The 12,638-nt window shown below is 39.2% G+C and overlaps 2 protein-coding genes across 5 annotated transcripts in view; one reads left to right on the forward strand and one right to left on the reverse strand.

Moving 5' to 3' along the window:
• The window catches only part of lsm7 (LSM7 homolog, U6 small nuclear RNA and mRNA degradation associated), a 284,833-nt gene extending 281,178 nt beyond the window's left edge, over positions 1-3,655 (reverse strand). Inside the window, exon 1 of the mRNA XM_078168793.1 lies at positions 3,650-3,655. Within this exon, the coding sequence (XP_078024919.1) occupies positions 3,650-3,654 (5 nt within the window). The 5' untranslated portion in view covers position 3,655. The remainder of the gene's footprint in view (positions 1-3,649) is intronic.
• The window catches only part of rnf220b (ring finger protein 220b), a 43,129-nt gene extending 31,504 nt beyond the window's left edge, over positions 1-11,625 (forward strand). For 2 of the 4 annotated variants that reach the window (XM_033621159.2, XM_033621160.2), the window contains exons 6-16: positions 2,178-2,220; positions 2,583-2,672; positions 5,726-5,769; positions 6,096-6,183; positions 6,594-6,690; positions 6,943-7,002; positions 7,813-7,874; positions 8,000-8,084; positions 8,897-9,005; positions 10,730-10,804; positions 10,908-11,625. In XM_033621159.2, the coding sequence (XP_033477050.1) occupies positions 2,178-2,220; positions 2,583-2,672; positions 5,726-5,769; positions 6,096-6,183; positions 6,594-6,690; positions 6,943-7,002; positions 7,813-7,874; positions 8,000-8,084; positions 8,897-9,005; positions 10,730-10,804; positions 10,908-10,979 (825 nt within the window). In that variant the 3' untranslated portion in view covers positions 10,980-11,625. The remainder of the gene's footprint in view (positions 1-2,177; positions 2,221-2,582; positions 2,673-5,725; positions 5,770-6,095; positions 6,184-6,593; positions 6,691-6,942; positions 7,003-7,812; positions 7,875-7,999; positions 8,085-8,896; positions 9,006-10,729; positions 10,805-10,907) is intronic. The other 2 variants (XM_078168791.1, XM_078168792.1) reach the window with 2 other exon arrangements.
• Positions 11,626-12,638: the final 1,013 nt, after the last annotated feature.

Here is a 12,638-nt window from a genome sequence, read left to right on the forward strand (position 1 = left end):
GTATGGAACCAAGATAAGGAGAAAACCTTAGATGCTTATGTAAAAATTTTAAGGACTTATATAGAAGACATAAGAGTGTTTTATGCAACCAAATTTATGTAAAGAAAGCCTCAACTCCAAACTGAAGGAAAATTTAACTAAAGGTGTTTTGTGTAACCTTGTAGTTAGCAACATCATAAAACCATGGTCTGTTGTGGTGCCAGTGACTCAGCAGTTTTATGGTCTAAGGGTTGATCAAATGCTGTACTCAACACACAACACACCCCTTAAAAGTAATAAGTTCATCAGGAGTCAAGTTATTTTTATTTATATACTTAAAAACACAAGTGTGTTTCAAAGGACTTTATAAACTTAATATCCTAGTATCTAACAACAGCAGGTCATTGTGGAAAATACCTTAAGCACAAAGGCTCCAAAAGGTTTCTCTTGGATGACAAACTTTTTCTTCTCATGGTAAACAAGGAGCCTCTCCTCTTTGGATCACAAATTAAATTGAGAGTTTAATCTGATTTTATGGTAAAGATTGGGCCAACATCAATTTCTTCAAAAGCCTTTGTAAATTACCTGGGGTCATTCTGGATCACAGCGCTCAACAAAATTACAAACAAAGCAAAAACCAAATCGTTGGATAGAGTGACCTTAAAAACGTCACCTGGAGCACTGGAGTTGTGACACTTATGCTACCGTTTGGTATCTTTTGATACAGTAGCTCCTCGCAGTCTCTTAAAACAAATTACAGACTGCACAAAATAAGCTAATGAGAGTTGTTTTAAAGTTGTCAACCTGGCACACATCTCAGTCCAGTTTTTTGTAAAAAAAAAAATTAAACCTTCTCCCCATGGATAAAAGGGAAATTTAAGATTTGTATTTCCCACAAGATTGTGCACAAATCTGCACCTCCCTACTCATTATGCAAATATTTTAATCTAGTAAAATATGAGCCTCTAACACACACCAGGCCGTCTAAAGGCTTTTGCACACTAGGTCAGTTTTTTTCTTCTGAAATTGTTGCACATCTAAAAATAAATACAACCTCATGTTGTGTCAGTCACATTTGCACACTGAGTCCCAAACTTTTGTCCTCGTTGTCATTACATTTTGCAGAACAGGTTCGATTTTCTGCGTTTTTCACATCCGTCGAAGCCTTTAGAGACGTTTGACTAAGAATCAGTGAAGAGAATGTGGTGGTGGGACACATCAGTTACAAGACAGAGGAGCACAGTATCCTTTCATAACTCAGATAGCTCACGTTCAACAGGTCAGATAGTAATATTCAGGTGGATGATGATGATGATGATGAGGAGTGTATGGACCACACACAGACAGAAAGAGAGAGAGTGTGGAGACAGAGGACAGTTGGTACCAAATACAAGACACAGGAAGACAGAGCAGTGACAGATAAATAATCAAGGAAGGAAATTTGTCTTCAATTTGTCTTGTCTTGCAAATTTTTGGTCTCAGTGTGCAAAGGCCTCAAGAAATGTTATTCCCAAGAGATTTAAAACATGTTTTGGGAAAAATACTTTTTATATACAGACATGTTAAAGGAATAAGCTGCATATCTCACTTACACTAAACCCCAGTTCAGAGAAGATTGATATTAGATCTCAAAAAATGGTTTTCAAATTCTTTGTAGGTATATAAATGCCTAAAATTATATTGTCTGTTTGTGTTTCTTAAGTTTAATGTCATTCTGGTTTACTTTCCATCTTGTATTGCATTAGATGACCACACTGGAGAGAAGTCCTAATGTTTGAAGTGTATTTTATTCCTCAAAAATGTAAAATTTCTTATTTGGAGTCTGTCATTGTGATCAGTCTGTCATGTATCTTTTAAATCTGGTCAAATAAATCAGGAAAAAAATCAATACATCAGGAAATATAGTACAAACATATAAAATGAAGTTGAAGAGGAAAAGTGTATGAAGAAACTGTCGGTGGAGGTTGTCAGTAAAATACTTTTTAAAGCCGCTGAATTTGCCATCGTTGCTCTGTAATAAAGGTGACCATGGTAACAAGTGTTAATCACGACAATCAAAAGATATGAAGACATGCAGTGTGTTAATATTTTACTGCCATCTGCTGTGCTGCTGTTTTTTTTATTCCAGTAGAAATGTGAATGAAAGATTTTGATAAAATATTAAACCCTTCTGATGCCGTTGTTTCTGTTTGTTGCAGACATTTCTCCGTGTGCGGGCCAACAGACACACGAGACTAAATGGTACGTTGATGCACGCAGAGCTGACTGAATGTTGTGTTTCATTGCTGCTGACTCAGTTTGTCATTAAGAGAAAGCTCCGAGCAGTAGACTCTGTCAGGTGTCTGGCTATAAATCTTGAAAAAAAAAGAAAAGAAAAAAAAAAGCCATTCTAGTTTCTTTTGTTCACACTGATGCGACCAGTTATGTGTTTCGTCCAACACCCCGCCCACCCCACCCCCCCACCCCATCCCCCCGCCTCCTCACCCCTTCACCCGCCGCTCAGATATCACCCTTTTTTCCCACACCATCTCACACTGGCCTAGCGCCCACACGAGCAGAGGAGCTATTAACCTTTCAACTTTGACCTCTTGATATGTTAACAGTCGATGACCTCTGCTGGTGCAGGTGCTACGTCAAATCTGCCCCATTACGCCCCCACAGCGCAGGAGCCCACCTAGACTGCACACAAGCTGGTAAGACACACCGAGAAGCACCTTTTGTCACCATCACGTTTCACCACAGTGAGCAGCTGCTGAGGTTTGCCTCAAGTCTATTGATTTGTAAAGAGGATACAGCTCTTTAATAAAGGGATTATGTTATAAGTTAAGGTTTTATCAGTGGTTGAAAGATAATTTATTATTTATCACTGTCCAATGACACTTGCTCTTACAGACTTTTAGATACCTTAATCTATTTAGTGATGATCTAAAGAACATTCAAGTTAAAGGGGATGAACATTAGCACCATCATGATCTAAATGTCATTAATAAAGCCATTACTTACAACTTATAAACCCCTTATGAAAGTGTTACAAAACAAGATTAATACAAGCATAAAAGGATAAATAAACAATATTAAGACAACAATTCAGCTGTTTATTTTCTTTCCAACCATCTCTAAAGTGATCTAATGGATCCTCTGCGCTGATACAGACATGTAGACACACAGAGGGTCCTCACAGCTGCGGCTGACACTACAGACATCTTACTACTGTTATTATTAATGCTGAGATTCTCCGGCTCTTAGTTGACTCTTCAAACTGCCAGTGCTGTCGAGGTCTGTTAGCCTTTATTGGGCCTTATAACAGCACAGCATAATGAGCTTCTAAATACATGTCAGGGAGGAAAAAGAGGAAGGCAGGACGAAGAGGAGGAGGAGGACGAGGAGGGGGCTCCTCTGTTGATTAATCAACCTCTCTCTCGCTTTCCCTCTCTCTGTTTGATGAGCTCTTCCTCATCTATGACCGTCTCTTTAACCCTCATTATGTTCGCTGCGATGGCGGCACCCGGGTCACGGCCACCAGGTCTGTCTGTGCCCCCCCCCTCACACACACCACCTCGGGGGGCCACTGTCATCCAGCGGGAATTAGAGGGCCCTAAAACTTAATGTCCCCTTATGCAATCTGCAGTCAGTCAGGTCACAGTGGGAGAGGAGGTGCAGTTGGTGTTCTGCCATGTTAACTTTTATATCAGAGAGGAGAGGAGGGGAGAGGAGGGGAGAGGAGGGGGGAGGAGGGCGGGGTGACAGGGTGGGGATGGGAAGGACGATTTGGATCCACTGCTGAAAAAAAAAACGGCAGTTGTTTATATTAAGCTCATATCTGTAGTTTCTGGCTCTTATGTGTAGTTTTACTGCAGCGTCTGTGTGTGAATGTGGTCGACTCATGTGATTGTGTTTCAGGCTGATCCACATATACATTTTTTTTTCTCATATAAGAAAAGAGGCTGGTATTTTTGAATGTTGTTGCTATCAGATAAGCTCAAGTACACCGTCTCAAATCATGTCAAACTTCATATTGTAACAATATTCTCCTCATACAAGACACAATAATCGATGTTAAGTGTTAACTTTCTGTTTTTCAAAAGCTTTTGTCAGGTTTATTTAATGTTTATTTGTATGGGGACAAGTATGTAGAATACATAAATGACACACACCACAGCATTTATAGCCTAAGCTAATTTGCAATGCCTGTCCCTAGCAGGGCCTTAAGATACAAAAGACTCAGCAACAAGAACACAAGTAACAGTGCAAGGTACAAACAACAATGAAAATACAGATGGGACAATACAAGACACAAACTGCGATACACAATTAGCACCATAGAATACTAAGCACCAAATTATTCATGACTGCATGACTGATTCCTCTTCAAAAACTGTTTCAGTTTGAGTTGAAAGTCATTGAAATCAGGATCCAGTTTGAGTTTTGTAGATAAAGAATTCCATGTTAATTACACGGACAGAAAAAGCTGTCCAAATGAGGATTTACACAGGGGAACCTGACAGTTCCCATTGACTGCTCCAGTTTTATTGTTAGAAGCTGGACATTTCAACCATTTTACTTTATCAATACATTAGGTTTATTTTCATCCGAAAGTCCAGTATATATTGGTTTTTAAACAAATTTCTATTTTTTTTTAATTAGCAAAGCCACTCCACAGTCTTTTACATACCTTCCAGCAACTACAGAAATACCCCTCGTTGGGAATCCCTGTTGTATATTGTCATATTGTGAAAATTTAGAAACTTAAAAGTAAAGAAATTATCTCTAACTTTGAGCAGAAGATCACACTATAGCATACAATAACATGAAGATTATGTTTTTCTACCATTTTCATGTTCATCACAGGTTCCATTTTAGGAAGTAAAAAACTTAACATTGCACTGAGGGTTATTATTGTCTTGTTATTTTTCTTTTGACTAAGAAAAAACTGACATGTTTGTTGATCTTGAAGACGGCCCAACGGCTGAAACCTCATCAAAATAAAAGAAATGCATATGGAGTCAGAGTGTGCGACACTTGTTTGCTACAATCAAGTCTATTGCCAGTGATCAGCACCTCGTTATAGCTCTTGATGTGTGTTACTTTTATATGTCAAGTAAGAAAAAAACTGCAACAAAATAATGTAACAGTTAATGAAGGTGTACCTCAATTTAAATATAATATCTTAGGAGAATTAATGGAGCTATGCACCACCAAAGTAACATTAATAAACACTTAAAACAGAGGCAGAGACTTAAATCACAAGTGAAAGTTGTCTTTCTAATGTAAAAAAGTTTAAAACAACTATCTGCATTACAAAGAAAAACTGAAAAAAAATATATATATATGAAGGAGGGGGGGGGGGGGGGCTCTCCTGATTTCCCCAAAAAAGTCAGACAACCTTCTGCCAAAACAAAAAAATACAACACCCTCCCTAGTCCGTTACTTTCTTCTGTGTGACTTCCTTTACAAACTACTTCCTGTTTCTGACCTCCCTAATGTTTTCTGTTTGTGGGAGGACTACACATCTCTCTATCACATGGAAAATATTTGGATTTTAAGATTTTAAGACACAGACCACATGTCATGTCAAAATCTCCAGGGAACAGGTCCCTTCTTCAATCTGCAGTCAGGAATAAAATAATAATAAGTTTCTGTGAAGTTTGAGAATCATAAAGGGGTCGACTGAAGTCACTGCAGCCTGCTTTAAAGTATCAGTATCATCATCATCATCATCTCATCTCTGTCTTCTGTCTGTTCCCAGTCAGGATCGGAAAGCTGAAGAGGAGGAAACCAGAAGACGGACAGGTGTGTGCTTAATATTGTTCTCCTAGAGGACAGATGAAAATATTTGTTTCCTTGACATTTATACTGTAATCAGAGAAGAGTATATATGTATATAACGTGTAGAGTTGAGAGAATGTCAGTGGTCAAGACCCCGTGACACTGCTGACTGCTTTTGTTCACATAGCATCAGGATCACTGTCAGCTTGCTGTGTATCCATGTGAAAACACCGCCGGCGTTGGTTCACAGCTATGAAAACACAGAAGCAGATACGTAGCTGGAGGCTACAGGAGGCATACGGACACATTCACCGAGACAGTGACATTGTATATGTTCATGTGTGTTTTAGGAGGGTTCAGCGGACTTGGTGCCGTTGCAGGACGAGTGGAACGAGAGGAGAAGGATGCAGATGACGTCTATAGTCGGAGGGTTTAAAGGTAAGCATACGTCCGTGTGTGTCTTAAGTGTGTGTGTGCGTGCCATTGTGGTACCCATGTGTGTGATCTCGCTCAGTGGAGGGTGAATAATGTGACTGAGTGACAGTTGAAAAACCACTGAACTTTTCAGTCCAGATTACAGCGGAGCCGGATGCCTCCGAGGTTAGCTTAAAAGTAACGGTTTCCTTTACCCGAGAAGAAGCTCTGACCTGCAGACTAGTTACACGCTGACTGACAGAAACAAGCAGACGGGCAATGTAACATTTTGTAATGTCAAAATTCACCCTAATGTGTCCTTAGAAATAAGTACAGCTCACTCTGTCGCTGTATTTTCTGCTTTTACAAGCAACTCTATCCCACAGTTACTGTAATCGAAATTAATTTTGATTGTTGTGACAATGTCTTCTCAGGTGCAGTGCTGGTGAGCACGACTTCTAAGGAGTGTCGAGACAGCGACGCAGACCTGGATGTGGATGGAGATGATACTCTGGAGTACGGCAGAGCGCAGTATCCTTTAACACAGCAGCAACACTTAATGTTTCTGTGCATATAACCTCATAGTGGAGTGAGAAGAATCCATTGAGTGAACTAAAAGAGATGGCTTCAACTTGGAGACAGTGTGACAAAGTAATAGATTGTGGATTCAAAAATAAAGTCTATGTTTCAGTTTTCTTTCAAACTCCTTTACTGTTTCAGCATCTCACAGGTTAGCTGTTGTTATCCTTGTGTTGTTCTGTGTTTCCTGACCTGTGCTCTCAGATACACAGAGACAGATGTAATCCCCTGCTCAGGAGAAAGCTCCAAGGAGACAACAGTCAAGTATGTATTGCACCTGACGGGGTCTCATTCACAGTGGATGTTCAGATAGATATCAATCTGTGTCAGCATTTATTAAGAGCAAATTTTCCTTATAAATCCTTTATGGTTTTTTGGCTTTAAAGCTACATATAGCTATGTATTTTAGGGTACTGTTTAGGTATAAAATGAGAAAGTTTGTCCAGGTGTTGGGCAGTGCTTAGTACTTCCGTTTAACTGTATCCAACTTGGCGTCCAGGTCACGAACTTTGTGATATTACAGATAAAAAGTACACTAAATGAAGCTTTGCATTAGTTCATGCAGGAGGGGTGGGGGGGTGGGGTTCTGCAACACGCTCCCTGTATTGGTTTAGCATGCTGCTTGTCTGATCCAGGGAGCATCTTAAGAGTGGAGCCATCAGCGCCAAGTATAACTGTATTTCCAGTTGTTGCATTAAATAGTTAAATAGTGATGAAAGTGTTCCTGACTGGAAATATGTTTCTGAAAACATTTGAGGTGAGATAAAGGCAATGCAGTAACAGAATCTTGATTCATATTTGATCAGTGCTGCTGAGTTTGACAGTTTAGTGACTGACATGACTGACAGCTGCATCAGAGACTCCTTGACTCTGATTGGTTGTTCTCATTCTCATGCAGTAAGGCCATTAGAAAGGATACAAGGCAATATAGTAGGGACAGGAATATGATTTTTTCCCCCGCAGATTATCTGTCTCATATAGTGCTGTGAGAATACAGTGACAGTTTCAGCCAGTATGGAAAAGCGTTGTTACCAGCTGCCTTAAATGTCTGTTCATTTTTTTTTTTTTTCCCAGCAGCAGCAGTTCATTGCCAGACTCCAGGTTAAGCCTAGAGTTTTCCAAATGGTCAAATGATGGTGAGTTAAAAAAATATCTGAATGAATGAATTGATTAAATAAGGCAAAAATGAAGAACACAATGCAAAGTAGATACTTGTCTTATGTTTTTTACACCTTTTATGTGTGTGTGTCTGTTCACTCAGGGAGTCCATCCACCAGCAGTGGAGAGAAGGTGGACAGCAGCATAGCTGGTCTCCCCAAAACCTGCAAGAACTCTGAGATAGAGACGTAAGTTTGTCACTCAAAGCTTACAATATATAGCAATTGATAGAAGTTTTTATTTTGTGTAAACTCACACAGTTTGGGATCCAGAACTGAAATCGATCAAAAAAATCCTGGCTGATACTGCTGGGAGTGAGGCAGGTTAGCTGTAGTGAGTCCCAGCTGTAACATCAGGTGTGAATGAGCCAATCAGAGCTGAGGAAGTGAAACCGTCCCATACTGTAAAGTGTATTTTGGCGGACGGGCTCTTTGTGTCGTATCAGTTCAGACTTCCTGCCCCTGCTCCCGCCAGCCTGATACACAATACTATATCAATGTGATGATATCATCAATCAAGGTCACAGCAGGCGACGCACACGTGTGTACACACATTTCATCACACTTAATGCGTTGCAGCCTGTCTGCCTCGCCGTACAGTGTGTTTGCACATATAGTCCGTCCTGTAATTGTGTGTGTGTGTGTGTGTGTGTGTGTGTGTGTGTGTGTGTGTCTATTTCTGTGAGGACCCTGACACCTCAACCCCCCCCCACCCCCTCCTTACACACGCATGCACACACACACACACACACACACACACACACACACACACACACCCCTCTGCCTATGATAAATGAGACAGCGAATGCAGGCAATGTGATTGCTGCTAAATTTCATGCTCAGTGTCCATGTTGGCCAGCGAATAATTTAATCTGTCTTCGATTTATAAATGACTCTCCAGTGTCTGCCTAACTCATGCACCCTCCCATCTCCTCTCCTGTTACCGTCCGTCCGTGTGTCTGCGTGTGTGTGTGTGTGTGTGTGTGTGTGTGTGTGTGCAGGCTCTCAGAGGATTCCACGCTGACAACTCTGGATGCACTTAAAGCTCGGATACGGGATTTGGAGAAACAGTTGTCTAAAGGAGACAGATTTAAATGCCTCATCTGCATGGTGAGTACGAAGGCAAATTAAACTGACAGAGCAGACACACAAAATAGAGAGAACAGCGCAGTAATGCAGAAAGTGTTGATGCCCCTGCAGGGACCAATAAGTCAATGATATCAGTCATGCTTTTTCAAAGGTACGTAAACGTGGTGATGATATTTTGATCTATTGTGACAGATTTGTATTTGTCTTTTTTGCTTTTTAAAATTACGTAAAACTTAAAGTAACATTTGAAAATCCCAGGTTAATCAGGTTTGACGTCACACTTAAATTACCTTGCAGACTCTCAGTATGATTAGTTGACAGGACATTTTACTGTTTATCAATTCTGTATTGTATTAATATAGATTTAGTGTCACTTATTTTATATTTTCTACACTTTTTCACTCTAGTACTGGAATGATTAGTCAGTCAATCAAACAGTTCGCATACAAAAAAATAAATCAGGAATATTTCAATGTTCAATTAAACATTCAAGTCATATATTGATTCTAAAATGTGAGCGTTTGCTGCTTGTGTCTGTTTTATATCATGGTTTTGGGCTGTTGACCGAACAAAAATACAACAAAAATATTCTTAACAACTTTTTTTTTTTTTAACGTTTTTTTAGAGCAAATGATTAATTGATTATTAGAAAAAAAAATATTAATCTAAAATGAAAATAATTATTAGTCACAGATCTATTTTATACAACTAAATCTAGGTTGTAGTTATTGAACTATGAGCTCTCTAACTTTATATAACTTAACATTAACTTTAAAGTCGTGGCTAGGTTTACAGTCTGCGGTCTCTTTAGAAATCTTTAAAAAACAAAGACCCATCTTTTCAAAATGGTCTTTGTCCCACCCTAAATTGTCTAGATCTTGTTTCCCTGGTATGTTTCTGTGTGAGGCCTTAGTAGCCTGTATTTGCTCTATGTTTTACTTTATTTTTGATGCTTTGTTTTATTTGATTTTATGGATTGCATGTTTTATTGTTTGATTGCTTGATTGTATTTTGTGAAGCACTTTGTGAATTTCATTTCTGTGAAAGGTACAATATCAAATCAATTTTATTATCATTATTATTATTATTATTATTATTATCATCATATAATCAAAGTTCAGGTCAACCACTGATCAGATTCCTGTACTTGTGAATTCACTAATGTTGCTATGTTGTTGTTTAGAAGAAGGAAAATCAATACAGTTTTCACATGATAGACTTTGCTTATTTGGATTTTAACTCATGGACAATGGCGGAGGTTTTGTTTCAACATTTGGGGGAACACGTAAAACTGTGGGTTAGGGTCCTCCCTCGGGACATTTTGAGCATCAAACACTCAGTTTCCTGCATTCTGGTGGATCTTTATGCATCAATTTTTGCTTTTTCTGCATCAGTTTTTGCTGGCAATGTCTTAAATTGTGTCAAATGTTCACAATGTATTATATGTTCTTAATGTTGAGGGTGAAGTTTCCCTTGTGCCCCCCTCCCTCAAATCTATGCTTCTGGGGAGAATCGCTAAAACAATATGTATTTTAACATGAAATAAAACGGAAACACTATAGTTTAATAATGAAATAAAAATCACTTAACACTGCAGCTGGACCTTCCTGTTGTTAAAAGGAACGTCAATATAAGTTGATTTAACATGGAGCGTCATTTAATGCTCTTATAGTTTCACATGGACATCTAGTGGCAGCTTTAGGTACTACATGTTAGGAATCATCACCTGTGTTTTGTCTCTGCAGGACACGTACACAACCCCTCTCACCTCTATCCAGTGCTGGCATGTTCACTGTGAGGAGTGTTGGCTTCGAACGCTGGTAAAAAAAAAAAAAAAACATCAGATTTTTATGTGAAAATTAAGTAAAATGATCAGATTATTATAGTCCGACTTTTGTCTTACTTTTTTTCTCTTTTCTTTAGGGAGCAAAGAAGTTGTGTCCTCAGTGCAACACCATCACCTCACCTGGAGACCTGAGGCGGGTCTACCTGTGACGCAGCCACTCACAAAATGAGAAGAAGGGGGCTTCTTCTGTTTTAACCAATCAGGGGTGGACTTGTGGGCAGCTGGCCTGTCATAGACTCCCACCCTATCCTATCCTACCTGTTTATCAGTGTGTCCTCTAACCCCTGACAATTTGCAGGACAGCAAGTGTGACCTTTGACCTTCCTTCACAGCCCTGTACAATATCCATGTTCCTGCTGCAACATCGACCAGACCGGAAGAAGCATCCAAAACCAACTGAGAGCTCAGGCACTGAAATACTAAGAGAAGAAAAATGCTTTGGGACAATATTTATCAATTTTGTAATTCTTTGTTCTGTTTTACGAGGGAGAAAAAAAATAGTTAAATCACATGCGAAGCACATGTACATAGTTTTCTGTATGTTTGGATTGGTGTGTGTGTGTGTGTGTGTGTATATGATGTTGACTAGCAGAACAGCCCGACTGTATCTACTGTACAGAGTTTGTCTTTGCTTAGATCATTTATTATTTGTTTAGCTCCTGTAGGTTGGAAACATCCACAGTAATCTCATCACATTCAGGCTCATTTTGTCTTTGTCATGACGTTTCTTTGTAAAGGGTCATTGAATTTAATTTTATCAATGTTACTACAATAAAACGTGTGTCTAAAAAAGTTACACAATTTTATCCATGGGTGGTGACATCAGTATTCACCTGGTGAATGTGTGGGTTTTGGTGTGGAAGCATGTCATGTTGTTCAGGCCTGACAGCAGCCCTGTTCTGGTATGTGGCGAACTCGCCCTTTAAGAAGTGGGTCGGTGCAGGATTAGTCCCACAGAGCCCATGGCAGCTCATGTAGAGTCGAGGGACGCTAAACCCTGCTATTCTGAGCTTCTACTGCGTGAGGGACAGTGGACTATAGTGACACTAGGTTCAATCACAGAGAAGGAAAACAACCCTCAATTCATTACAGCTAATAGCAGGATGATGCATTTTAAAGTCCATCTGCAGTCAGCTGTTTAAAAGTCTATGGTTGAATTTTATCAGAACAAAGGAATACTTCGCACCTCTATTTCCAAACAGATGTAAAAACTTGTAGAAAAACTCCTGCACACTGTCTAACTTGCAAAAATAATGATTTTAATGCTGCAATGTTTCGGTAACAAGACCTACATCACACTAACAGTTTGCCTGATGTAGGTCTTGAGCAGGAGTTTTTCTACATGGTTGAATTTTTTGCCAGTTTTCAAAACATAATTCCATTCTAGTAGGAAAAGTGAAAAAGTAGAGCATATGTTTCCCTCTTTCCTACCAGTCTGAACTCCAGCATGCTCCTGTAGAGCTGCTTAAAGGAATACTTCACTCACAAAATGATTGTATATCAGTACCTCACCCCATGATAAGCTGAATTGGTGAAGAAAATGTTGCTTCTATGATTAACAAAGAATCCAAAACCAGAGAAAATCCTTGATGAACTGCAGTTGAAACGATTCGCATTTAACAACAGTGAAACCATATCAAATACATTTACAAACTCTCACACAACTCATGTCGTACAACCCAATCTCATTTATACAGTCATATGCTCACTACTTCCGAAATGAGTATTTTTGCTAAAATATTACCGTTTAAAACATTTCCATTATTTATTCTTATTTATTGGTGATATGATGATGTCACTTGTTCTTT

Source organism: Epinephelus lanceolatus, chromosome 6 (assembly GCF_041903045.1).
Source record: "Epinephelus lanceolatus isolate andai-2023 chromosome 6, ASM4190304v1, whole genome shotgun sequence".
Classification (NCBI taxonomy): Eukaryota; Metazoa; Chordata; class Actinopteri; order Perciformes; family Serranidae; genus Epinephelus; species Epinephelus lanceolatus.